The sequence below is a fragment of the Sapajus apella genome, unplaced genomic scaffold (genome assembly GCF_009761245.1).
Source record: "Sapajus apella isolate SASKATOON/1434 unplaced genomic scaffold, GSC_monkey_1.0 scaffold220, whole genome shotgun sequence".
In the NCBI taxonomy this organism is placed as follows: Eukaryota; Metazoa; Chordata; class Mammalia; order Primates; family Cebidae; genus Sapajus; species Sapajus apella.
This window is the reverse complement of record NW_022437160.1, coordinates 203,251-230,597: the sequence shown is the minus strand read 5'-3', so window position 1 is coordinate 230,597 and position 27,347 is coordinate 203,251. Positions and strand designations below refer to the sequence as shown.

At 51.8% G+C, this 27,347-nt stretch overlaps 1 protein-coding gene and 1 long non-coding RNA gene across 13 annotated transcripts; one reads left to right on the top strand and one right to left on the bottom strand.

Annotated features, from left to right (window-relative positions):
* Positions 1-5: 5 nt before the first annotated feature.
* Positions 6-24,553, bottom strand: PLEKHA4 (pleckstrin homology domain containing A4). Of its 12 annotated transcripts, none has more exons than XM_032270929.1 (20): positions 23,969-24,552; positions 23,424-23,513; positions 21,887-21,994; positions 19,785-19,857; positions 19,577-19,677; positions 18,591-18,700; positions 17,693-17,908; positions 17,111-17,381; positions 15,466-15,540; positions 14,552-14,599; positions 14,342-14,422; positions 13,728-13,877; positions 11,297-11,395; positions 10,481-10,621; positions 8,765-8,864; positions 8,618-8,694; positions 3,893-4,054; positions 2,204-2,262; positions 1,027-1,139; positions 6-467 (listed from the first exon to the last, which is right to left on the bottom strand). In XM_032270929.1, exons 2-20 carry the CDS (start codon positions 23,505-23,507, stop codon positions 205-207), a joined length of 2,331 nt encoding a protein of 776 aa, XP_032126820.1. In that variant the 5' UTR covers positions 23,508-23,513; positions 23,969-24,552; the 3' UTR covers positions 6-204. The 12 variants fall into 12 exon arrangements, 10 of the variants coding, with proteins under 10 accessions (XP_032126820.1, XP_032126823.1, XP_032126826.1 ...); XM_032270932.1 differs by having other exon boundaries at positions 17,111-17,342; XM_032270935.1 differs by having other exon boundaries at positions 19,577-19,673.
* On the top strand, positions 17,590-18,476 carry LOC116544522. The gene is made up of 2 exons (XR_004265941.1): positions 17,590-17,733; positions 17,977-18,476. It is a non-coding gene; the product is annotated as an uncharacterized LOC116544522 (long non-coding RNA).
* Positions 24,554-27,347: the final 2,794 nt, after the last annotated feature.

Sequence of the window (27,347 nt, the reverse complement as noted above, 5' to 3'; positions counted from 1 at the left end):
AGTTATTGACTACAAGTTCAAAGTTTTAATCCAAGTTTAGACAGTGTTGAGAAAACCAAACTTTGGCCATAGAAACCATTCCCATCCCGGGCCGGCGACAGCGACCAGACCACGCCCCCTGATGCCCTGAGTGGTCCCAGATCTCTCCGGCGGTACCTCCGGGTCACGTCCTTATGCTCCGATTGGCTGCCGCCTTTGGGAGGGTTAAAAGCTGGACTGTAGAAGAGTGACGCGCAAAGGCCACGCCCCCTCGTCTTGGGGCAGGACCGGAGGGGCGATCCCGGCATCCCACGTGGGCCCCCAGGGGGCGGGGCCTCCGCCACGCCCACTGCCTCTGCGAAAGAACCCGGTGGAACCCGAATTAGCCACCGGGGGAGATCTGGGGGGAGGGGTCTCCTGGCGCGTGGGGTCCGACGGAGGCAGCGGCACACGTGGGAGAGGGTCTCCCTGGGAGTCCAAATTTCCACCTGGAGAGGATGAGTAGGACATGAGAATGGCAAACTTCAGCACCAGGACTCCGGATTCCCAGGCCCCTCCTGCCTCAGACCCAGGAGTCCAGGCCCCAGCCCCTCCTGCCTCAGACCCAGGAGTCCAGGCCCCAGCCCCTCCTCCCTCAGACCCAGGAGTCCAGGCCCCAGCCCCTCCTCCCTCAGACCCAGGAGTCCAGGCCCCAGCCCCTCCTGCCTCAGACCCAGGAGTCCAGGCCCCAGCCCCTCCTCCCTCAGACCCAGAAGTCCAGCACCTCCTGCCTCAGACCCAGGAGTCTGGATACCTCAGTCCAGTCCTCTTTGAGACTCAGTTGTCGTCCCTCTACCCGCCCACGACTGCTTCCTCCTCTGCTAAGTGTCTCAGACCCCAGTCCCCTCTTGAATGAGACCTAAAACTCCCAAACCCTGCCCAACTCTTTCCTCGCCAAGATAAAAAATTCGCACCGGCCCCCAGACCCCTCCTCTCCAGGACCTGGGACTCCAGGTCTCCAGCTCTCTCCTCCCTAAAACCCAGAAGTGCAACACCCCCAGCCATCACCCGTCATCATTCTGTGCCACTGCGACGCCTCAGTAGCCAGGGCTTGGGAGAGGCTGAGAACTCGCTCCCGGTGGCCTTCGGAAGTCGGCAAGTAAGGGGTGCTGTTCTTCGGACTAGAAAAAAGAGAAAATTGGGGGTGGGGGTGTGTACATGGGGAAGAGGTGGGGATGGTTAATGGGTATAGAAAGAAAAGGATGAATGAGTAAGACCTACTATTAGATAGCACAACAGAGTGACTATAGTCAATAATAATTTAATTGTACATTTTAAACTAAAGGGTGTAATTGGATTGTTTACACATCAAAAGATAAATGCTTGAAAGGGGATGGATACCCCATTCTCCATGATGTGCTTATTTCACATTGCCTGCCTGTATCAAAAAATCTCATTTATCCCGTGAATATATATACACCTATGTACCAAAATTAAAATTAAGAAAAATAAATAGGCCAGGCGCGATGGCTCACCCCTGTAATTCCAGCACCTTGGGAGGCGGAGGCGGAGGCGGGCGGATCACTTCAGGTTAGGAGTTCGAGACTAGCCTGACCAACATAGCGAAACCCGGTCTCTACTGAAAATACAAAAATTAGCCAGGCATGGTGGCGGGCGCCTGTAATACCAGCTACTGGGATGCCGAGACAGGAGAATTGCTTGAGCCCGGGAGGCGGAGGTTGCAGTGAGCCGAGATCGCGCCATTGTATTCCAGCCTGGGAGACGGATCGAGATTCCGTCTCAAAAAAAAAATTAAAAAATTAAAAAGTAAGGATAAAAATTAAAAAACCCGCCGGCACAGTGAGGACCCGAGTACCGCGCGTAACCTTCTGGGAGTTGTAGTTCCTAGCACGTGTCTCTAAAAGATGTTACACATGGTACCACCCCCATACCGCCCACATGCCTTATGGGATTTGTAGTCCATTCGCGCGTCAATATCCCCCACTGACTGTCCTTGATGCAGAAGCAGGACCTGCTATTGACCAAGGGAATTTGGGGAACTAAAGATATCGCTACGTATGTAGGGCTTTCTGGTTTTGTTTCAGATGCCCCGGGAACTTAAGCGCCTCTAGAACAGTTGCGACTTGTAGTTCCATATTTCGGAGACTTCCATAATAATGCTACTCTCTTCCGCTTTTGCAAATTTTATTTTCCTGCTCCCTTGATCTGCCCGCCAGTTCCTTACCTACTCCAGGACCCAGAGCTTCTGAGCCATTTTTGGGCTCCAGAGTGTCCTACGACAGGCTGGAAAGGAATTGGGGCATTAGAACTGCTCGCCTGAAAGCCCCACGTTCTCATTTTGAGGGTAAAGTGAAGGGGGCTCCAAAAGAGAATGAAATTGGCCGAAATACTGGCAATGTTTCGTTTGTTTTTCCTATGCTTCTGTAGGCACTGAATTTTTAAAAATTAATTTATTTTATTAATTTTTTAGAAAGGATGGAGTACAGTGGCATGATGGTAGCTCACTCCAGCCTCAACCTCCCAGGCTCAAACTAATCCTCCTACCTCAGCCTCCTGAGTACCTAGAACTACAGGCTCGCACCACCATGCCTGGCTAATTATTTTTATTTTTATTTTGGTAGAGATGAGGTCTTGCTATGTTGTCCAGGCTGGTCTCTTACTCCTGCCTTGGCCTCCCAAAGTGCTGGGATTACAGGGGTAAGCCAGAGCACACAGCCCCTGACAATGTGTAACTTCACCTGTGCTCCTAATAAAGCAGCACGTGAGTTCAGAAATCCGACCTCCACCACCACCACCTGTGACTTGTCTAAATCCTTTCTATAAAAGTCCAAGGGGGCTAGGTGCAGTGGCTCACACCTATAATCCCAGCACTTTAGTAGGCCAAGGTGAGCAGATCACTTGAGGTCAGGAATTCAAGAACGGACTGTTCAACATGGCAAAACCTTGTCTCTACTAAACACACACACACACACACACACACACACACACACACACACACACACATTAGCAGGGTGTGGTGGCATGGGCCTGTAATCCCAGCTACTTGAGAGGCTGGGGCAGAAGCTCATTGTTTGAATCTGGGAGGCAGGGGTTGCAGCAAGCCAAGATCACGCCACTGCACTCCAGCATAGGAAACAAAGCCAGGCTCCCTCTCAAAAAAAAAAAAAAAAAAAAAAAAAAAAAAAAAAAAAACACACACACACACAACTAAGGGGAAGTCAGGAGCAGTAGCTTATATCTGTAATCCTAACACCTTCCGAGGCAGGAGGATCACTTGAGCTCAGGAGCTCAAGACCATCCTGGCCAAAGTGGTAAAAATCTGTCTTTACTAGCTAATAGAAAAATTATCTGGATGTGGTGGCACATTCCTATAGTCCCAGCTACTCAGGAGGCTAAGGCATGAGAATCGCTTGAACCCAGGAGGCGGAGGCTGTAGTGAGTGGAGATTGCGCCACTGCACTCCAGCCTGGGCGGACAGAACAGGGCTGTCCCTCAAAAAAAGAAAACACTAAGGGAAGCCATCCTGAGATATCTGAGAAACTCTGATGTTCAGATCTGGGATGTTCTCCCTATTGGAAAAGCATGAATACAATCAATTTTCTTGCTGGTTGATATTTTGTTTTTCTTTCTTGCTGTTGACAACACATAGCAGCTGAGAAAAAAAAACTAGGCTTCCAATACAGATCTGTGACCCCCCGCCCCCACCAACTGTCCTCCCCTCACTGCCACGCCTGTCCACTCATCACTAACGAACGAGGCCAGGACACTGACTGAGTACAGACAGTGGTAAATCCAGAAATCCAGTTTGGTGTAAAGAGGTAGGGATTATCACCATTTTACAGAAAGGGACTCAAAGTAGGTGACAAGGACCCACTACCACCCTACCGCCCAGCCCCAGCCCTCCTCCCCTCACCCTTTGCTCCATGTCAGGCTGGCGTCTGGCTGGGGACAGTGTCCTCCCCAGGGTGAGGAGCCGGGGGGAGGTTGGGCGAGGGAGGGGCCGTCCACATTCCTGGTTTCTTCGCATCCGCTCCAGCTGCTCCTGGGCACTCATACGGGGCCGGGCCACCGGGGCCTAAGGAGACGAGAAATGTCCCAAGACCCCACCCTTAGGCCAGGCGAGGTGGCTCATGTAATCCCAGCACTTTGGGAGGCTGAGACAGGAGTATCACTTGAGGTCAAGAGTTTGAGACCAGCTTGGCTAACTTGGTGAAATACCATCTCTACTAAAAATACAAAATTTAGCTGGGTGTAGTGGCAGGCACCTGTAATCCCAACTACTCAGGAGGCTGAGGCAGGAGAATGGCTTGAACCAGGGAGGTGGAGGTTGCAGTGAGCCAAGATCACGCCACGGCACTCCAGCCTGGGTGACAGAGCAAAACTCTGTCTCGAAAAAAAAAAAAAAAAAATTGTTGCTTAAGCAGGGAGAGAGAGAGAAGGCCAGGTTCAGGGGTGGGTGACTGTAATCCCAGAACTTTGGGAGGCTGAGGTGGAACAATCACTTGTGGCCAAGGGTTTGAGACCAGCCTGGGCAACATAGCAAGACCCCATCTCTACAAAAAATAAACATGTTAGATGTGGTGATACACTCCTGTCACCTACTCAAGAGACTGAGGCAGGGGGATCGCTTAAGCCCAGGAGTTCAAGGCTTCAGTGAGCTATGATTGTGCCACTGCACTCCACTCTGGTGACAGAGCAAGACCCTGTATCTAAAGAAAAAAAAAGACCGGATGCTGTGGCTCATGCCTGTAATCCCAGCACTTTGGGAGGCCAAGGTGGGCAGATCATGAGGTCGGGAGATCAAGACCATCCTGGCCAACATGGTGAAACCCCATCTCTACTTTTTTTTTTCCTCCCCTACCCCCACATCTCTATTAAAAATACAAAAATAAGCTGGGCCTGGTGGCATGTGCCTGTAGTCCCAGCTACTCAGGAGTCTGAAGCAGGAGAATCGCCTTGAACCCAGGAGATAGAGGTTGCAGTGAGCTGAGATTGGGCCACTGCACTCCAGCCTGGGCAACAAAGCGAGACTCCATCTCAAAAAAAAAAAAAAAAAGAAGAAGAAGGGAGAGAGAAAGAGAACACTCATTGCTGGAGTTTCCAGTTAAACATTCCAGTGAGAGAGCTTGGATCTGTGCTTACTGCAATACCGGCCCCAGCAATTTCCTCTGCTTTGACCAATCCTGAGTCCTGTGTTACATAAATGATGGCCGCTGGCTACTGCATATTACCCTATGTTGTTAATTTCTTTTTTTTTTTCTTGAGACTGAGTCTTGCTTTGTCACCCAGGCTGGATGTGATGGCACAATCTCGGCCCACTGTGACCTCCACCTCCCAGGTTCAAGCAATTCTCTGCCTCAGCCTCCTGAGTCGCTGGGATTATAGGTGCCTGCTACCACACTGGTGAATTTTTTTGTATTTTTAGTAGAGATGGGGATTCACCGTCTTGGCCAGGCTGGTCTTGAACTCCTGACCTCATGATCCACCAGCCTCAGCCTCCCAAAGTGCTGGGATTACAGGTGCAAGCCACCGCACCTGGCCACTGCTGTTAATTTCTTCATAGCAGATCAGACCGTTGGCCTAAAAGCTTGCTAGCAACAAATTCAGACTCCTACACATCCAATTGTTTTAAACATAGTCTTAATAAGCAGATATTTTTAGCCAAGCAGTCTGCCTGCTTTGTATACCCTGAGACTCTGCCCAACATCTGCTAGCCATAGATAAGTAAGACAAGCCCCTTGGCCAGGCACGGTGGCTCACGCCCATAATCTCAGCACTTTGGGAGGCTGAGGCGGTGGATCACGAGGTCAAGAGATCGAGAGCATCCTGACCAACATAGTGAAACCATCTCTACTAAAAATACAAAAATTAGCTGGGCATGGTGGTGCACTCCTATAGTCCCAGCTACTCGGGAGGCTGAGGCAGGAGAATCTCTTGAACCCAGGAGGTGGAGGTTGCAGTGAGCCAAGATTGGGCCACTGCACTCCAGCCTGGTGACAAGGTGACTCTGTCTCAAAAAAAAAAAAAAAAAAAGATAAGCCCCTTCTCCAGTCCCTCTCTCGGGAGCTCCCTTCCCCTCCCTTCCCTCCTGTGCAGCGGTCCTCACCCTCACACAGTAGCCTCTGGAGGGTCTCACACTGGGTGTGACGTCCCCCATAGACAAATCTGTCAGTGTCCACCAAATAAAGCTCCTGTGTGCTACTGCCATCTGGTGGTCATAGGTTTTTCTTTGCTCAGCCCTGAAACTTCTGGAACTCACTAGACCACCTATGTGCTCTGGACCTTGGCAGCCCCTGAAACCATGGGGTTGGAGTGAGGGAGGAGCATGTCCCAAGATAAGTGATGTTTCCAGGAGGCTCCCATCATCCAGCCCATGACTCGTACCACTGAGAATCAAAACTTGCCTCTCCTCTCTTCCTAGGAAAGGCTTGATTGCTTTTGTATCCATGATGACAAGTAAGCACCAGAAATACATTTTTTTTTTTTGAGACACGTTTTCCCTCTGTTCCCCAGGCTGGAGGTGCAGTGGTGCCATCATGGCTCACTGCAGCCTTGACCTTCTGGACTCAAGCAATCCTCACGTGTCAACCTCCCAAGTAGCACCACCACGTACAGCTAACTTTTTATTTTATTTTTTGAGAAAGAGTCTTGCTCTGTCGCCCAGGCTGGAGTGCAATGGCATGGTCTCGGCTCACTGCAACCTCTGGCACCCAGGTTCAAGCGATTCTCCTGTCTCAGCTTCCCAAGTAGCTGGGATTACAGGTGCGTGCCACCACACCTAGCTAACTTTTGTATTTTTAGTAGAGGCGGGGTTTTGCCATGTCAGCCAGGCTGATCTTGAACTCCTGACCTCAGGTGATCCACCTGCCTCGGCCTCCCAAAGTGTGGGGGTTACAGGCGTGAGGCACTGTGCCCGGTCACAGCTAACTTTTTATTATTTTTTTTATAGAGATGGGTCTTGCTATGTTAGCCAAGCTGCTCTTGAACACCTGGGCTCAACTGATTCACCCACCTTGGCCTCCCAAATTGTTGGGATTACAGGCACGAACCAACACCACCGGCCGAGAAATGCTTTTATTTACATATTTTATTATCATTATTATTTTGTGAGACAGTCTTGCTCTGTTGCCCAGGCTGGAGTGCAGTGGTGCAATCTTGGCTCACTGCCACCTCTGCCTCCTGGGTTCAAGTGATTCTCCTGCCTCAGCCCCCCCCAGGTAGCTGGGATTACAGGCACCCACCATCACACCTGGCTAATTTTTGTATTTTTGTAGTGACAGGGTTTCACCATGTTGGCTAGGCTGGTCTCAAACTCCTGACCTCAGCTGATCTGCCTGCTTCAGCCTCCCAGAGTGCTGGGATTACAGGAGTGATCCACCATTCCCAGCCCCAAGAAATGCTTTAAAATCTGTTTTATTAAGTAATCCCAACAGGTACCCCAAAGGCTTCTGAAAGCCAGCCAATCAGTGATGGATCTGAGATTCTGAAAATCTGCCAATCAGTGACAGTCACATGCTTCTGAAGGCTGGCCAATCAGTGATGGATCTGTCCTTCTGAAAATCAGCCAATCAGTGATAAGTCCATGCTTCTGAAAACCAGCCAATCAGCAGCAGACACAGAACTTCCACAGCTTAATATTAACCAATTCCTAAACATTCTCGCTACTGGAAGTCCACCAGTTTCTGAACTTCAGGGACACATGAGATCAGCTCTCTGCCCCACTCAGGGAGTATGTCTTTTTGTTGTCGTTGTTCTTGTTGTTGTTTTGAGTTAAAGTTTTGCTCTTGTTGCACAGGCTGGAGTGCAATGGCATGATCTTGGCTCACCGCAACCTCCACCTTCTGAGTTCAAGTGATTCTCCTACCTCAGCCTCCCAAGTACCTGGGATTAACAGGCATGCGCCACCACACCCGGCTAATTTTTGTATTTTTAGTAGAGATGGGGTTTCACCATGTTGGCCAGGATGATCTCGAACTCCTGACCTCAGGTGATCTACCTGCCTTGGCCTCTCAAAGTGCTGGGATTACAGGTGTGAGCCACTGCACCTGGCCTTTGTTTTGAGACAGAGTCTCGCTTTGTTGCGTAGGCTGGAGTGCGGTGATCACACCACTCCAGTGGTATGATCCAGGCTCACTACAACCTCTGCCTCCCAGGTATAAGCAGTTCTCCTGCCCCAGCCTCCTGAGTAACTGGGATTACAGGCACATGCCACCACCCATGGCTAATTTTTGTATTTTTAGTAGAGATGTGGTTTCACCAAGTTGGCCAGGCTGGTCTCGAACTCCTGACTTCAGGTGAACATCTGTCTTGGTCTCCCAAAGTGCTGGGATCACAGGCATGAGCCACTGCACCTGGCCTCATACATCTAGTTTTCATCTTCATGTCAGCTCTAGATGGTAGCTTCTGCTATTAGCTCCATTTAACAGATGAAAAAATGGAGTCACAGAGAGGTTTAATAACTGACCCAAAGTCACACAGTTTAGAAGCAGCAGAGACAAAATTCAATCTCAGTGCTCTTAACAAACAGTTCCTCCTGTTCTGAGTGTGGCCTTAGAACCCTACTCCTAGCTGTTTCCCCAGAAGTGTTGGGGTCCCTGATGGTCAGATGCAAGCATTACAGGATGGATCTACAGCCTACCTTGGTTCCCAGCTGTGGGGAAGGGAGGTGGTGACCCTCAGGGCTGGAAGCCCGGGAGACCCTTGGAGACCCAGTACCTAGGAATACAGAACGGGACTTGGTGAGGATGGGAATTTCCAGAAAGTCCCACCCGGCCAGAATGCTCACCTAAGCGAGGGCTGGAGAGGTCTTTGTCACCTCCAGGAGGCCGCCCCCAGTCAGTCTCGGGGGACCGAGGGGAGCTCAGTTCCAAGGACTCAGGCAGGCTCTTCGGGGATAAGAAAAAGGGAATAACAATGATGATGGTGATGATGATGATGATGATGATAGTTATTATTATTTTGAGATAGAGTTTTGCTCTGTCGCCCAGGTTGTAGTGCAGTGGCGCAATCTTGTCTCACTGCAATCTCCACCTCCCGGATTCAAGCAATTCTCCTGCCTTAGCCTCCCAAATAGCAAGTATGTGCTACCACACCTGGCATTTTTTGTTTGTTTGTTTTTTTGAGACGGAGTTTCACTCTTGTCACCCAGGCTGGAAGGCAGTGACATGATCTCAGCTCACTGCAACCTCTGCCTCCCAGGTTGAAGCGATTCTCCTGCCTCAGCCTCCTGAGTAGCTGGGATTACAGGCACCTGCCACCACATCCAGATAATTTTTTGTGTTTTTAGTAGAGACAGGGTTTTACCATGTTGGACAGGCTGGTCCTGAACTCTTGACTCAGGTGATCCACCCGCCTCAGCCTCCCAAAGTGCTGGGATTACAGGCGTGAGCCACCGCGCCATCTATTATCATTATTATTATTAACATGTTTCAAGCATTTAGCAATTAGAATACAGTCTGAATAGGATTTTTTTTTTTTAAGACGGGTTTCACCATGTTGGTCAGGCTGGTCTTGAACTCCCGACCTCAGGTCATCCGCCTGCCTTGGCCTCCAAAGTGCTTGGATTACAGGCGTGAGCCACCACTCCTGGCCCTGAATAGGATTAAGACTATAAACCAGATCTGAGCACAGAAGCTCATGCTTGTAATCTCAGAGCTTTGAGAGGCCAAGGTGGGAGGATCACTTGAGGCCAGGAGCTAGAGACCAGCTGGGCAACATAGTGAGACCCTTTCCCTACAAAAACTTTTTAGGCTGGGCACAGTGGGTTCACATCTATAATCCCAGCACTTTCAGAGGCCAAGGTGGGTGGATCACTTGAAACCAGGAGGTCAAGACCAGCCTGGGCAACACAGGGAGACCCCATCTCTACAAAACAAAGAATTAGCTGGGCGTGGTGTCAGACACCTGTAGTCCTAGCTACTTGGGAAGCTGAGGTGACAGGATCACATAAGCCCAGGAGATCAAGGTTCCAGTGAGCCATGATCACACCACTGCACTCCAGCCTGGGCGACAGAATGAGATGTCTTTATTTTATTTTTTTTCTCTTTTATTTTTTTCTTGAGATCTGTCTTTTTTAAAAAATCCTGGTTGGGTGTGGTGGCTCACACCTGTAATCCCAGCACTTTGGGAGGCCGAGGCAGGTGGATGACTTGAGGTGGGAAGTACGCGACCAGCCTGGCCAACATGGTGAAACCCTATTTCTACTAAAAATACAAAAATTAGGCCAGGTGAGGGGGCTTATGCCTGTAATCCCAACTACTCGGGAGGCTGAGGCGGGAGAATCGCTTGAACCCAGGAGGTGGAGGTTGCAGTGAACCGAGATCGTGCCACAGCATTCCAGCCTGGGTGACAGAGTAAGACTCCATCTTCCAGAGGTTAGGACAGTTGCCCTAGGTGGGTTCGCTGATCAAGGAAGAATTAAAGAGGCCGAAGGGGACTAGACTGAGCCAAGGACAGATGGGACAGGAAGCTGGGGGTGGGGAGAGAATTGTGTGCATCTTACCTCCCTCTCTGAGGACTCCTCGCCCTGGAGCACGGGAGAGGGGGAGTCAGGCTCAGTGTGTGGGGGCGGTTTCTGGGGGCCACCCAGACCTGCCAGCGTGTCTTCCACCATCCACAGCTGCTGCTGAGCAGACACTCTGTCCTGTGGGGAGGAAAGGAATTTGTCACTTAAAGACGGGAAAATGCGGGAGAGTTTCAGCTAACAGGCCCCTGCAAAGGTCTGAAGTCAGCTGGGCTATATTGATGGAGTTGGGATTTGTTTTTTTTTTTCACGTGGTTATCCAATTTAATTGAAAAAACTGTCTTTTGGCTGGGCGCGGCGGCTCACACCTGTAATCCCAACACTTTAGGAGGCCCAGGTGGGTGGATCACCTGACATCAGGAGTTCAAGACCAGCCTAGCCAACACGGTGAAACCTCATGTCTATTAAAAATACAAAAAAAATTACTCGGGTGTGGTAGTGCATGCCTGTGATCCCAGCTACTCAGGAGGCTGAGGTGAGAGAATCACCTGAACCTGGGAGGTGGAGGTTACAGTGAGGCGAGATGGCACCACTGCACTCCAGCCTGGGTGACAGAGCAAGATTCTGTCTCAAAACAAAAACAAAAACAAAAACAAACAAACCTAAAGGGCGTGGTCTTAACTAAAATAACGGGCTTAGATTGAAAGGACAGGAAGGAAGCCAAGCGCGAACTGGGCGGGGCCTCTGTTCTGTGGGCGGAGCCTAGACTCTATGGGAGGAGATTAAATGCCCAAAGGATTTCCAGGCAGAAGCTGGAGTTGGGGTGGGTCTTGGCGTCTCCATGCAGGGATTTACCTGGGGAGAACCGAGGTGCAGCAGATACTCCAGGGTCTCTCTTAAGGTGCCCAGCTCCTGCTCCAGGCCACTGTACGTGTCCCAAACCCTCTCTCGCTCCTCAGGTTGCATAAAGGGGGAGACACAGGTTAGCTCCCTCTCTCACCAAATCTTTGCCCATCCCATCGTTTGTCAGCTAAGGAGGAGGTAAGGGAGCTTGGTCCCTGGGGCCCTGCGGGCATATGGACTACAATTCCCATGAGCCTCCCTGCTTGGACTATAATTATCTGTAAAATGGAGACAATAATAGTAACTAGCAAATAGAAATTAAATGAGAGCTGAGAACAGTGCCTAGCACATGATCAGGGAACTCCAGAGACTGTATAGAATCTGCGGTGCCAATGCACTGCTAGTGTAGACAAACAACAGCATTCCCTGAATCCCCTGAATTACTTCTGCATTCTCACAGGTAGCACAGTCTACAGATCTAATGAATTCATTAGACAGTCAAAAGACCACAGCACCTGACACGGTATGGTGGCTCACGCCTGTAATCCAGCACTTTGGGAAGCCAAGGTGGGTGGATCACTTGAGGTCAGGAGTTCGAGACCAGCCTGGCCAACATGATGAAACCCATCTCTACTAAAAATACAAAAATTAGCCAGGGGTGGTTACAAGGCGGGCATCTGTAATCCCAGGTACTCGGAGGCTGAGGCAGGAAAATCACTTGAACCCAGGAGGTGGTGGTTGCAGTGAGCCAGGATCCAGCCGCTGCACTCCAGCTTGAGCAAAAGAGCAAGACTCTGTCAAAAAAATGACCACAGCACCCACTCACCCCGGGGCAGCAGAAACTCTCTCGCCAATAACAATAATAACAGCAGCTAACACTTATTGGACACTGACTACGTGCTAGGCAATGTTCTCAGCTCTACAGATAATAATTATAGCTGACACTTAAGTATTGCTTACCAAGTACCAGATACCTTAAGTGTTTTTGTTTTTATTTATTTTATTTTACTTTTTTAGAGTTGGGGTCTTGCTGTGTTGCCCAGGCTGGAGTGCAATGGCTATTCACAAGCGCAGTCTCACTACTGATCAGCACAGGAGTTTTAACCTGCTCAATTTCTGACCTGGGCCAGTTCACCCCTCCTTAGGCAACCTGGTGGTCCCCTGCTCCCGTGAGGTCACCATATTGATGCTGAACTTAGTGTGGACACCCGATAGGCATAGTGCACTACAGCCCAGAACTCCTGGGCTCAAGCGATCCTCCCACCTCAGCCTCCCAAGTAGCTGGGACTACAGACACACGCCACCAAGCCTGGCTGTTTTTATTTTTTTTGAGACTGAGTTTGCTCTGTCACCCAGGCTGGAGTGTCATGGCGCAATCTCAGCTCACTGCAACCTCTGCCTCCCAGGTTCAAGCAATTTGCCTGCCTCGACCTCCCAAGTAGCTGGGATTACAGGCGTGCACCACCGCACCCAGCTAATTTTTGTATTTTCAGTAGAAACTGGGTTTCACCATGTTGGCCAGGCTGGTCTTGAACTCCTGACCTCAGGTGATCCACCTGCCTTGGCCTCCCAAAGTGCTAGGATTACAGACATGAGCCACCGCACCGAGCCCCTAAAGTATTAAATATTCATTCATCCATTCATTTACACATATCACATAATAATTCTCACAGTTACATAAGGCCAGGTGCAGTGCCTCTTGCCTGTAGTTCCAGCACTCTGGAAGGCTGAGGCAGGCAGATCAACTGAGGTCAGGAGTTCGAGACCAGCCTGGCCAAGATGGCAAAACCCTATCTCCACTAAAAATACAAAAATTAGCCAGTGTGGTGGTGCATGCCTGTAATCCCAGTTACTTGAGAGGCTGAAGCTGGAGAATTGCTTTAACCTGGGAGGCGGAGGTTGCAGTGAGCCAAGATCACACCACTGCATTCCAACCTGGGTGACAGAGCAAATCTCAAAAAAAAAAAAAAAAAGACAAGGCATGATGGTTCACACCTATAATCCCAGCATTTTGGGAGGCCAAGGCGGGTGGATCATGAGGTCAGGAGTTCAAGACCAGCCTGGTCAACATGGTGAAACCCCGTCTCCACTAAAAATACAAAAATTAGCTGGGCATGGTGGCACATGCCTGTAATCCCAGCTACTTGGGAGGCTGAGGCAGGAGAATCACTTGAACTAGGACTCAGGAGGCGGAAGTTACAGTTAACCAAGATTGTGTCACTGCATTTCTGTCTGGGCAACAGAGTGAGACTCCGTCTCAAAAAGAAAAAAATTGGAACAGTTACAAGACAATAAGGAGAGAGAAAAAATAATAAAATAAAATTTGGAGTGGTGGACTTCTGAAGAACTATCTTCCTATGAGGCCTCTGTGGCAGGTCCTCTTTGTAACACTTGCATAGTCCTGGGGCCTCCTAGGCAGACAGGCCCCTTCCCAGGTGCTCACCTGAGTCAGGTGACAGAGGGCGGCCCTCACACTAACCAGCCTGTCTTGCAGGAGGCGCTGGCGGCCCCAGGCCCTCCCGGGAGCCCCAGCCTCCCTGGTGGCTTGGCCTAGCTGCTGCCGGGTCAACTCCAGGGCTGCTTCTAGCTGCTCCTGCACCAAGAGAGAAGATGATTAGACTTCGAAAGCCAGGCCCAGCCCCGGGAAGAAAGAGAAGGTGTCCTCTTGGCCGGGCGCGGTGGCTCATGCCTGTGATCCCAGAATTTGGGAGGTCGAGGCGGGCAGATCACAAGGTAAGGAGATCGAGACCAGCCTGGTCAACATGGTGAAACCCGTCTCTACTAAAAACATGAAAATTAGCTGGGCATGGTGGCGCGTGCCTGTAATCCCAGCTACTCAGGAGGCTGAGGCAGGAGAACTACTTGAATCAGGCAGGTGGAGGTTGCAGTGAGCCGAGATCACACCACTGCACTTCAGTGTGGGTGACAGCTTGAGACTCTGTCCCAAAAAAAAAAAAGTGTCCTCTCACATCCTGGACGTCCAGTCAGCATCCTGACCTCCAGAGTCAGGGCAGGCGGAGAGGGCAGGCTCCCCGTCCCTGGCTCAGGGCCCCGCACCTTCTCCTCCTGCCTCTGGTCTATCTCCTCCTGCAGCCTCCGCAGGAGCCGGTCCTGGCCGCACAACTTGGTCAGCAGCGTCTGGAGAAAGGAGAGTGGCAGCTGCTTATGGTGCAGATCTGGGTCTTCCTCTGCCCAGTCCTCCCACCTTCTAGAACATTCTCTCCCCAACTCTGGAACTCAGCAAGGACTGGATCAGTGAGAACTTACATCTGTCTCCAAGCTTTGGTGGAAAGTTGACTCCAGGGGAGGACCTGGCTGAAGAGAGGGAGAAAAGTGAAGGATCAAAGGGGACAGACTAGTCATTATTGTAACTCAGTGCTGAGCCAAGCCCTGCTTCTACTGATAGATACCCACTATTTATTTATTTATTCCCGTACAACACACAACTTTGCTCAGAATTTATTTATTAATGAGAGGTTCTTCTTTTTTTTTTTTTTAATATTTATTTATTTATTTTTAAAGACGGGGCTTCACCATGTTGGTCAGGCTGGTCATGAACTCCCAACCTCAGGTGATCCGCCCGCCTTGGCCTCCAAAGTGCTTGAATTACAGGCATGAGCCATCACGCCCGGCCCAATGAGAGGTCCTTATGTTGCCCAGGCTGGCCTCAAACTCATAGCCTCACCTCCTTAAGCGTCAGGACAGCTGTCCTGAGCCACTGCAGCTCCCTTTATTTATTTATTTAGAGATGGAGTTTCGCTCTGTCGCCCAGGCTAGAGTGCAGTGGTGCGATCTCAGCTAACTGCAACCTCTGCCTCTCGCATTCAAGCGATTCTCCTGCCTCAGCCTCCCGAGTAGCTGAGATTACAGGTGTGTGCCACCACACCCAGCTAATTTTTGTATTTTTAGTAGAGACGGGGTTTCACCCTGTTGGTCAGACTGGTCTCATACTTCTGACCCCTTGACTCCAGACCTCTGTGCTCCAGAACTGCAAGAGAATCCATTCCTGTTGTTTCGGCCACTCACTTTTGTTACAGGAACCACAGGAATCTAATACCTACACAGCGGCCTTGAGATACCTAGGGATCTCCAGGCACCCTAGGCCAGGATATGACATTCCTCATAAAGAAGAAAGGAAGGAAGTCGGCTCTGGTAGATTTGGGTTACTCCAGGATACCTACCAATAAGACCAGGGAGGCCCGGGTCCCAGGGGGCCGTGGGGGGAGCTGGAGATAAGTAGAGGAGCCAGAGGGAGCCTGGGAGGAACATTGAAATGGAGATGTTTAGAAACTGGCATGTCTTTTTTTTTTTTTTTTTTTTTTGAGATGGAGTTGCACTCTTGTTGCCCAGGCTGGAGTACAATGGTGCTATCTTGGCTCACTGCAACCTCTGCCTCCTGGTTCGAGATCCTCCTGCCTCAGACTCCCGAGTAGCTGGGATTACAGGCATCCACCACCACACCCAGCTAATTTTTTTGTATTTTTAGTAGAGATGGTGTTTCCCCATGTTGGCCAGACTGGTCTCAAACTCCTGACCTCAAGTGATCCACCCGCCTCAGCCTCCCAGAGTGCTGGGATTACAGGCGTGAGCCATGGCACTTGTCACTAAGAAACTGGCATGTCTGGTGGCTCACGCCTGTAATCCCAGCATTTTGGGAGGCCGAGGCGGGAGGATCACAAGGTCAAGAGATCAAGACCATCCTGGCTAACATGATGAAACCCCATCTCTTCTAAAAATACAAAAATTAGCTGGGCATGGTGGCACGCACCTGTAGTCCCAGCTACTCTGGAGGCTAAGGCAGGAGAATCACTTGAATCACCTGCCTTAGGTTCAAGTGGAGGTGAAGGTTGCAGTGACCTGAGATCACACCACTGCACTCCAGCCTGGGCAACAGAGCGAGACTCTGTTTGAAAAAGAAAAAGAAATTGGCATGTCTTCGTGAGAAATAGTAGAGTGGACGTGTCCATCATTTAGGTGCTTTAGAAAATATTTTGAGGTTCAGAATTGGGCCCTCTCAACTTCCTCAACTACCTACTCTCCAGCTGTGGGGACACAGAGGGTGATAATAAAGGCACCAGCCTGGCAAAACAGCCCAAGGGGATGATGGAATTTGCTACTTTCATTCTCAGATTTGTGGTCAGCTATGGATATTCTGAGCTACAGTCCAATGATGCTCAGAGAAAACAGCAGGCAACCAACTTGCAAAGTAAACTAAGAACACAAGGGAGATGTAAACCCCTCACCGCACTGTCTTGGCATAGAGTATCCATAGACTGCGATCCCATGATGCTTAAAGAGTAATGGCTGGGCGGGGTACAGTGGCTCACGTCTGTAATCCTAGCACTTTAGGGGGTGAATTGAGAGGATCACCTGAGGTCAGGAGTTCCAGACCAGCTTGGCCAACATGGTGAAACCTCGCCTCTCCTAAAAATACAAAAATCAACAGGTGGATGCCTGTAATCCCAGCTACTCGGGAGGCTGAGGCAGGAGAATCGCTTGAACCCAGGAGGCAGAGGTTGCAGTGAGCCGAGATCGTGCCACTGCACTCTAGCCTGGGCGACAGAGCAAGACTCCGTCTCAAAAAAAAAAAAAAAGAAAAGAAAAGAAAAGAAAAAACAAAAGAGCAATGGCCGGACACCAGCCTAGAAAGACAGCCCAGACGCCGGATAGGAGATAACAGTTCTCATTCTCGTTCACCTGAGCCCGGCGGAGATCATTACGAACTACAATACCCATGATGCCTGGGGAGCAACGGCCTCGAGAATATGGAAAGACAGCCCTGAAGCCCGATGGGAGATGTAGTCCCCTTCTCACCTCTCTGCTCACCTGTGTTCTGGGTTCCTGACTCCAGTGCTGGGGACTCCTGGGGGGCTTTCCTCCTCCAGCCTCAGAGGGAGGTCCTCGGCGGGGAGTGGGGGGCCGGGAGAGGGTCTGGCGTTGGGAGCTCCAATCCAGAGGAGGCCGGACATCGATGCGACTCAGCGGGGTGTGAGGCCGTGCTGTGTCTCCTGAGGGGGCAGGGGGTCGCCGCGCAGGAGCAGAACGGGGACGGGGGAGACTGAGAGGTGAGGGAGGGCGAGAGAGTGGGGTGAACAGACTGTGGAAAGGAGAGAATCGGGGAACTGAGTCAACTAGAGCCCTCTCCATCAAGTTAACCTCAAGGATATGCCTCAGTCACTGTCTTACTGTCCCCTCTGGGTTAGAATTCTCCTCTACCGTCCAAATCCTCAATAATGTCCGCTTTGTGGCATCTTCCCCTTCAATCTTCTACCCGACAGGTTGTGACCCCCACGCGAGCCCCGGCAAGTCACAGACACTCAGGCGGAAAGCTCTAAGGCCCGCCCCCAACCACTTCTCGGCCCCGCCCTTCTCCTAGGCCACGCCCCCAACCCTGTCCTCCCTACTCACTCGGGGCTCCTCGCCCTCCGTATCTGGAGTCCAGACTGGAGGTCGGTTGTGGGGCTGGGAGTGAGCAGCCTGGGTCTACCACGACCTCTGGAGAGTCGAGCCACCTCCGGTGATTCCGAGATGCGCCCCTCTTCCCCTCTGCTCACCTCTGGGGGACCACCGGGGCCGCCAGGGCCCTCCCCAGGCTGGGGACGTGCGGGTGACCTGCGTTGCCCACTAGCGAGTGGGCACAGAAAAGATATCGCTCCTTTGAACTTCATAACAGCCTTTTTCTGTTATCACAGGTGAGAATACAAGGATGCACCCAAAAAAAGGGAAGTTGTGCCCTGTAAATCATCATCCCCCTTTTGCAGACGGGGAAACTGAGGACTCCAGTGTGGAACTGATCTGCGCACCAGGCCACAATGTCTATCCGGGTCGCTGGACCCAATGCCCCGGAATATGGGATAGACTCAGCCAGAGAGTCCAGTTTCCAGCCTGATAATTGACGCAGGCCATGACAGAGCCTAAGAGATAGTCTGACATTTTTTAAAAATCTGACACTATCTTTTACCTGGCATTAAATAATGCCACCTAAACAGGCGGCAGCTCAGGGTATGGAGACTTCAGAAGGAGCCTATCAGAGAATGTGGAATGTTGATCATTCCTGGGGCAGAGCTAAGTGCATGATTGAAAGGTCAGCTTGGGGGCGGGGAAGGACAAGATGGTGGGCGGAGCTTAAGGGAGAAAGACTTTTGCTGATTGGAAGAGCTGACGTTCCCGGGAGGCGGCAGCTTGGCTAGAAGACTGGTGATTGGACACTCAAGGGGGCAGGGCCCCAAACGGGAGGAGTTGGGATGATTAGACTGACCCAGGGTGGAGGTGCAGGATCAGGAGCATGGCCTGGGCCTCTACTCACAAGTCGTCCCCCTCCGCTCGGGAGGCCCGGCCCAGCGCCCGTAGCCAGCCCCGCAGGTCTTCTAACGTGTCAGCGGCCAAAACGTAGGTCCTCATGCCCGGATGCTCTGCCTGCGGGAAGAGAGGGCTTGGAATCCGGACTCCTTGTGAAAAGGAGGACAGGGCGGATAGTGGTTGACTCCCATAAACTTAGTGCTTTGGGAGACCGAGGCAGGAGGATCGCTGGACACCAGCCTGGTCAGCATAGTGAGACCGCTCCTGTCTCTAAAAAAAAAAAAAAAAATCAAAAAAGTAGCCATGCACCTGTTACTCGGGGGGCTGAGAGAGGAAGACTGTAGTTTGCGTCACTGCACTCGGGCCTGGGTGACAGAGCCAGAATGGAAAGACGAGAGAGAGAGAGAGAGAGAGAGAGAGAGAGAGAGGAAAGAAAGAAAAGGAGAAAGAAAGAAAGAGAAAGAAAGGAGAGAAATGAGAAAGGGAAAGAAAGGAGGAGAAGAGAGAAAGAAAATAAAAGAAAAACTGGCCAGGCATGGTGGCTCACTCCTGTAATCCCAGCACTTTGAGAGGCAGAGGAGGGTTGGGTCACCTGAGGTCAGGAGTTCAAGACTAGCCTGGCCAACATGGTGAAACCCCGTCTCTACTAAAAATACAAAAATTAGCCAGGCATGGTGGCGTGCACCTGTAATCCCAGCTACTCCGGAGGCTGAGGCAAGGGAATCGCTTGAACCCAGGAGCCGGAGATTGCAATGAGCCAAAATCATCCCATTGCACTCCAGCCTGGGTGACAAAGTGAGACTCTGTCTCAAAAAACAACAACAAAACAAAACAAAAAAACAGGAGGATGTGATGGACCCCTGTGAAGACTTTTAATCTCCAGTAACGGATTCTCCAGTGCTTGTTGGGACTTGGAGTTTCCTCCACAGATGTCTACCCGCCCTCATCTCCCGTTCCCATCACTTGGGACACAACACGGATGGAGGGACTCACGGTGAAGGTGAAGCGCCGCCCTCGGGGGGCTCCCGGCCCATCTGGCCTAATATTGTAGCTGGGGAGCAGGACGCTGCCCAGGACACTCTCCTCACGGCTGTCTGCAAAGAGGGGCTAGGGTCAAGGATCACACAGGGATTGGGAGGCCAAGAGGCTAGAGAGAAGGGCAGCTGGGGGGCCCTCCCACCCAAGCCAGCCAGCCACTGACCCTTGTAATAAAAGAGGCAGTGGCCGGAGAGGACAAACCAGCGGCGTTTCCATAGACGGAGCCCCGAGCTGTCCTGGGGAGAGAGATGGGATGAGGGGCCTGAGTCAAGGAAACAGAAAAAGGAGATGAAGGCACTGACAATGGGGACAGAAATGAACTTGGAGGGAGCAGAACAGAGACATAGATGGCGGATCAACGGAGTGGGATGAGGCTGGGCGCAATGGCTCACGCCGGTAATCCCAGCACATTGAGAGGCCGAGGCGGGCAGATCACTCCATTCCAGGAGTTTGAAAACAGCTTGGGCAACATGGTGAAACTCCATCTCTACTAAAAATGCAAAAATTAGCATGGTGCAGTGTGCCTGTAGTCCTAGCTACTCCGAAGGCTGAGGAGGGAGGATCACTTGAGCCTGGGAGTGGGGTGGAGGCACAGGAGAAAGATCCAGAGAGAGAGAAAAGACAGAGACAGATGTTGGGGGCATTGGAGGGGATCAGCTGAAGAGCTGGAAACTCTCTGAACACAGTAGAATAGAACAGAAGCCCTACTTCTGTTACAAGTGTGGTGGCTGAGCTCACATAGATTCTGGACACACTTGAACCTGAGATCTACTGTTACCTCCCCCGCTTTCTTTTCTTTTCTTTTTTTTTTTTTTTTGAGACGGGGTTTCTCTCTTGTTACCCAGGCTGGAGTGCAATGGCGCGATCTCGGTTCACTGCAACCTCCACCTCCCGGGTTCAGGCAATTCTCCTGCCCCAGCCTCCTGAGTCGCTGGGATTACAGGCACGCGCCACCATGCCCAGCTAATTTTTTATATTTTTAGTAGAGACGGGGTTTCACCCTGTTGACCAGGATGGTCTCGATCTCTTGACCTCGTGATCCACCCGCCTCGGCCTCCCAAAGTGCTGGGATTACAGGCTTGAGCCACCGCGCCCGGCTTCTTTTCTTTATTTTTTGTTTTTTGTTTGAGACAGAGCCTGGTTCTGTAGCTCAAGGTGGAGTGCAATGGCATGATCTTGGCTCACTGCAACTTCCTCCTCCTAGGTTCAAGTGATTCTCCTGCCTCAGCCTCCTGAGTAGCTGGGATTACAGACACACACCACCACACCTGGCTATTTTAGTAGAGATGGGTTTAGTATTTTTAGTAGAGATGGGTTTCACCATGTTGGCCAGGCTGGTCTTCAACTCCTGACCTCAAGTCCTGATCCACCCACTTTGGCCTCCCAAAGTGCTGGGATTACAGGCATGAGCCACTGCGTCTGGCCTCCCCCACTATCTTAATTTTCTTTTCGTTTTTTTTTTTGAGATGGAGTTTCTCTTTTGTTGCCCAGGCTGGAATGCAATGTTGCGATCTTGGCCCACCAAAACCTCCGCCTCCCAGATTCAAAGGATTCTTCTGACTCAGCCTCCCAAGTAGCTGGGATTACAGACAAATCAAAAATACAAAGATTAGCTGGGCGTGGTGACACATGCCTGTAGTCCCAGCTACTCAGGAAGCTGAGGCAGGAGAATTGCTTGAATCTGGGAGGCGGAGGTTGCAGTGAGCTGAGATCACACAGCTGCACTCCAGCCTGGCGACAGAGCGAGACTCCATCCCAAAAAAAAAAAAAAAAAAAGAAGTTGTCAAGAAATAGCCAGATGCGGTGGCTCACACCTGTAATCCAAGCATTTTAGAAGGCTGAAGCAGGTGGATCATTTAAGGTCAGCAGTTTGAGACCACTCTGGCCAACATGGTAAAACCCTGTCTCTACTGAAATACAAAAATTAGCTAGTCATGCTTGTAAACCCAACTAGTTGGGAGGCTGAGGCAGAAGAATCGCTTGAACCCCAGGGGCAGGGGTTGCAGTGAGTCGAGATCTCACCACTGCGATCTCAGCTCACTGCAACCTCCGCCTCCCAGGTTCAAGCGATTTTCCTGCCTCAGCTTCCCGAGTATCTGGGACTACAGCCATTCTTTCATCAAAAGAATGAAACAATGACAGAATAAGGGGAGGGGCAGTGATAGCAAGAAAAAGAAAGCCTATTTGGGGACTTGGAAGGAGAGAGACAGAGGACAGCCAGGGGCACAGACACGAGTGTCCTTTTCCTTCTCCCACTGACCCCACCTGCTTGTGAAGCCAGCCGCGGATGTGCACAGGCAGGTTGGGGTCCCTCCTCAGCGCATTGCCTCTCTTCCCAAAGGCATGGACCTTGTTTACTGGCCGGGTGGGCTTCTGAGGAGAGAAGGGAACAGAGTGAACAGGGAGAGCCTAGGATGGGCCCGGGAGGCGGTGAGGGGAACACAGGCAACTGTAGTTCTCACTTGGCTGTCCTGAGAAATGGGTCAAGGACCAGCTGGGCACTGTGGCTCATGCCTGTAATCCCAGCACTTTGGGAGGCTGAGGCAGGAGGATCACATGAGGCCAGGAGTTTGAGGCCAGCCTGGCCAACATGGTGAAACCCCCGTTTCTACTCAAAATATAAAAATTAGCCAGGCGCAGTAGTGTGTGTTCATAGTCCCAGCTACTCAGGAGGCTGAGGCACAAGAATCTCTTAAACACAGGAATCAGAGGTTGCAGTGAGCCAAGATTGTGCCACCACACTCCAGCCTGGGCCACAGAGCGAGACTCCATTTAAAAAAAAAAAAGAAAGAAAGAAAAAAGTCCAGGTGGGGGCTGAGTTTGGAGATCAGAATTGGGAGGTACTTCCAAAGGAGGGCCTTGGGGATCTGATCTAGGACTACGGGCTGGGAGGTCCCCATAATCAGGGAGAACTCTCATGCTGATGAATTCACCAGTGATGAATCCTAGTAAATCGAAGGATGCCTTAGTGCCCTGCGGTCACATCCCTTAGCAACCAAGTCCAAGGAGAGGAATCCTCAAATCCCTCCATCCTTTGGGGATGGGGCCACGCCTCCCAACGCACCCAGATGTCTCAGGCAGCCTCAGCCAGGTCCCCACTATATGCCCTTCCCTGGAAGCAGTGATACTGACTAAGGCTGAGATCAAATCTATGGGCTCTGAACTTGGGAAATAAAATGAGTGGAATGGCAGAAGGAAAAAGAAATGAGTGTCATCCCTACGCTTTGGGCTGGGATACAAGTATCTGAGGGCCCCTTGGGTCTTATTGTCAGAGAAGGTACCTCCATGCCCAGCTAATTTTTGTATTTTTAGTGGAGACAGGGTTTCACCATGTTGGCCAGGCTGGTCTTGAACTCCTGACCTCAGGATCCACCCGCCTCGGCCCCCCCAAATTGCTGGGATTACAAGCGTGAGCCACGGCGCCTGGCCCTCCTTACAGGATTTCTTTAGTGGGTAGATTGGATGGCGAGAGATAGGACAGCAAGTTCTAGCACTAATCAAGAGCAGCCACTACTTCTGAGAACTCGAGGGGCCTCACAGCTGAGGAGTGGCTTTATGTTAGCAACCAGGGTCAAAGGGGGTTGTTACTCTGGTTTAGAATTAGGAAAACACAAGGGGTGGGGACAGAGCTGGGAGTGCCTCTGAATTCCTAGCTGTGGCTGGTAGGCGATTCGGGACCTTGCTATGTCTGGCAGACCCCGTTGCTAAGGATCCTTGTCCTTAACCAGAGTCCTTGGGGAGACAGAGGGATGGGCGGCCCGGAGCCCCACCTTCCTCCCCATCCCCGCCAGGAAGCTCGAACCTTGGGGCTCAGGCTGCTGAGTGAGGAGATGGTGGAAGCGCTGCTGGCCAGGCTCAGGCTGCTGCGAGGTCGGCTCCCCTCCATCAAGGGCTGGGGGAGAGAAAGAAAGGGGCTGTGTCTCTGCAGTGACGGGTGCAGGACAGAGATGGGGTCAGGGGCTTGGAAGTCGGAGGAGGCTGAGGAGAAAGAGCCTGTTGTTTCGGGACTGGGGGGCTGGGGGAGGCCATGGCCCGTGACCACATACCAAGAGTGATGCCAAGAGAGGTAGGCGGCCCTGGCAGCTGTGGGAGGGGGCAGCTGTCTGCAGCCCAGGCAGGAGAATAGGGGCTCCTTTATTCCTGCCCACTGGACTCAGGACAGGAATTTGACCCTCTCTGTGCTTAAGGACCCCCCATTCCCTGCCTTCTTCCTGCTGTCCCCAGCTACCTGTCTTCCGCCCTCCCACACGCACCCCCAAACCATCCCTGCCAATTCCCCAAGCCAAGTCGTGCAGCACCAGGAATGTGCACCCAGAGAGCCCCTCCCCGCGCAGCCGGGGAACTTACCCAGCTCTGGGGTCCCGACGACAGGGGCAAGGGGCACCCAGGCAGTCTCCCGCCTCCTTTGTCTCTTAGCGGCTGTCTCTCATCGTGCTAGATCTCTCTTCACCTGCTCACTCGCACTTTTTGCTTCTGTCTCCCGTCTCTTGTGGGCTCTCTGTCTCTCTCTCTCTCTTCCTTTACACTCTGTCTCTCCCCAGTCCCACCCTCTGTGTCTCTCGCTGATCTCTGTCTCTTCCAGTCTCTCTCTCACTCATTCTCTCCCTCCCTCTCTCTCTCTTCAATTTGTTTCTGTCCAAATCTTTTATTGCCAGACTCACAGGGTCTCTTCCTTAAGTCTCTCCTTCATTCGCCCTCTCTCTCTCTCTCTCTCTCTCTCTGTCACCCCGTTTCCTCTCTCCCTCACACCCAGTCTCTTCCTCTTTCTCTCTCTCTCCGGCTCTCCACGTCTGCCGTTTCCTCCCCTTTCTCTTTCCGATTTCCCTTCTCACTTTCTCCCTTCCTCCCTCTCCCAGTTTCTCTTTCCTCTCTGCTGGTCTTTCCCTGCCTCTGCCAGCCGCCCACGCTGCCGTTGTCCCCTCCCAATCCCGGCAGTCCCCGCCCCTTCTGGCCTCCCCACTACAGCCTGACCCCTGGCTCAGCTGCCCCCACAGCTGAGGGGAGGCGCTATGGGCCCCCCAATTCCCGGGTCCCCTAAGGACCAAGGCTGGGACTTCGCAGTGTTGGGAGAGCGGCACCTGAGGCCTGCACTCCTTGGCCCCCGTGGGTTTGCTGTGGTTGGGGGCCTGGGCCGCTGGTGTCCTAAAGGGAGGGCGCTTGTGTCTTGCAAGGGGTGGGGACTCAGACTTCCAAAGCCCTGGAGCGTCTGGGTTAGGGATCCAGTCTCCTGGGTGCCGGAGAAGGCCCGAGGAGGAGTCAGGACTCCTGAGTTGTGAATGAGCTGGGGATCTGGAAGCGTGGCTGTGATTGGATGGGGCCAGGGATGGTTTGTCCAGGTCCTCTCGGGAGAAAACGGGGTGGTCCCAGCAGGGCAGGGTGAAAAGGAGAGTTCCAAATCTCCACCTCAGATCCGGGTGACAGTTCTCTTCTAGACTGAGGACGACTCCCTCAGGGGGGAGACATGGTTCCTTAGTATATTTTGAGGAACAAGATTATGCACCTGGGCTGGGTGCCGAGGCTCACACCTGTAATCCCAGCACTTTGGGAGGCTGAAGCGGGTGGATCGCCTGAGGTCAGGAGTTCAAGACCAGCCTGGCCAACATGGCAAAACCCAGTCTCTACTAAAAATACAAAGCCAGGTGTGGTGGTGGGTGTAAGGCCTCCCCGGGAGCTCGGACACACCCATCCCTCTCCACGCCTGAAAATCACGTCACCAGAATCTGCACTCAGCATCTAGCTTCCCCACGCCCACCTCTGCCCTCAACACTAAACTCTGCAATCCGCACCTAGCCAGCCGTTGGAAAACCCCGCCAAAATTTAAAAGAAGCCCCGCCAAAACCTGCCCAATAGCGCATTACTCTATCCAGCCTGCTTACCGGAAATCCCTCCTACCTACCTATAGCAGCTTGCTACGTCACATCCTGTTTCTCCACAGCCAATGAGAGCGTCTTCCCTCCCTATATAACCCTACGCCTGAGAGGAGTCAGGAGTGACTTCTCTGGCCCGCTTTCCTTGAACCGTAGAATCTCCTCCGGGAGCCGAATAAATTGGCGTCTAATTGTTCTCATGCAGGCCTCAGTTTCCTCATTTTAAACTCGGCAATAAACCTTACAGAGAATAAACCTTACAGTGGGTGCCTGTAATCCCAGCTACTCAAGAGTCTCAGGCAGGAGAATCGCTTGAACCCGGGAGGCAGAGGCTGCAGGGAGCTGAGATCGCACCACTACACTCCTGCCTGGGTGCCAGAGCGAGACTCTGTCTCAAAGGAAAACAAGATTATGCACCCGTAGGTAGGGGAGGAGAGCTGGGGGGCTGGAACTGTAACCCCGGGCCTGGAATTTGGAGCAGAAGCCCCCAAATCACAGGAAGAGTGCTGCCCAGGCTCTTTGGGCAGGCCAAGGCAGGAGGATCACTTGAGACCAGGAGTTCAAGACCAGCCTGGGCATCATAGGGAGACCCTGTCTCTATTGAGAAAATTAACTAAAAAGAAAAAAAAAAAAAAAGGCAGTGAGCCCTGCAGAGTGCCTGATCTTATAGTGCTTACATCCTTGTTCTCATTTGCAAGGAATCTGGACCCTGCTGTGGACCATCTTGGTCAACTGGCTTCATTTCTAAGCCTGTTTCCCCATCTGTGAAATGGGAACAATGACACCCTCACACTTGGAGAGGAAACCGATCGGATGTGAAAATGGGAGACTAGGTGGGGCCTGCTGGCCAAATTGGGGTGGGAAACTGGGCGCAGTGGCTCACACCAGTAATCCCAGCACCTTGGGAAACCAAGGAGGGGCAGATCACCTGAGGTTAGGAGTTTGAGACCAGACTGGTCAACCTGGCGAAACACTGTCTCTACTAAAAATAGAAAAATTAGCCGGGCATTGTGGCCTACGCCTGTAATCCCAGTTACTCGAGAGGCTGAGGCAGGAGAATCACTCGAACCCCGGAGGTTGAGGTTGCAGTGAGCTGAGATGGTGATACTGAACTCCAACTCCAGCCTGGGTGACAGAGCAACACTCCGTCTTAAAAAATAAATAAATAGGCTGGGCATGATGGCTCACGCCTGTAATCCTAGCACTTTGGGAGGCCAAGGCGGGTGGATCACCTGAGGTCGAGAGTTCAAGGCCAGCCTGGGCAACATGGTGAAACCCATCTCTACTAAAAATACCAAAAACTGGGCGGACGAGGTGGCTCACACCAGTAATCCCAGCACTTTAGGAGGCCGAGGCAGGCGGATCACCTGAGGTCGGGAGTTCAAGACCAGCCTTACCAGCATGGAGAAACCTCGTCTCTACTAAAAATACAAAATTAGCCAGGCATTGTGGTGCATGCCTGTAATCCCAGCCACTCGGGAGGCTGAGGCAGGAGAATCGCTTGAACCTGGGAGAATCACGGAGGTTTCAGTGAGCCGAGATTGCACCATTGCACTCCAGCCTGGGCAACAAGAGCGAAACTCCATCTCAAAAAAAAAAAATTAGCTGGGTGTGGTGGTACATGCCTGTAACCCCAGCTTCTTGGGATGCTGAGGCGGGAGAATGGCTTGAACCTGGGAGGCGGAAGTTGCAGTGAGCCAAGATCGCGACATTGGACTGCAGCCTGGGTGACAGAGAAAAACTTTGTCTAAAAAATAATAATAAATAAATAATTAGGCCTGGAGCGGTGACCCACGTCTGTAATCACAGCACTTTGGGAGGCCGAGGAGGGGCGGGGGGGAGGGGGGGAGCGGGGATCA

Excerpts from the sequence above, each read along its gene's own strand:
- PLEKHA4 (XM_032270929.1), bottom strand. The coding sequence starts at position 23,507 with ATGGAGGGGAGCCGACCTCGCAGCAGCCTGAGCCTGGCCAGCAGCGCT. Across the intron at positions 18,701-19,576 it reads GGCGGCGCTTCACCTTCACC|GCAGAGCATCCGGGCATGAG; the intron begins GTGAGTCCCTCC and ends CTCTTCCCGCAG. Across the intron at positions 468-1,026 it reads GTGGCACAGAATGATGACGG|GTGGAAATTTGGACTCCCAG; the intron begins GTGATGGCTGGG and ends CATCCTCTCCAG.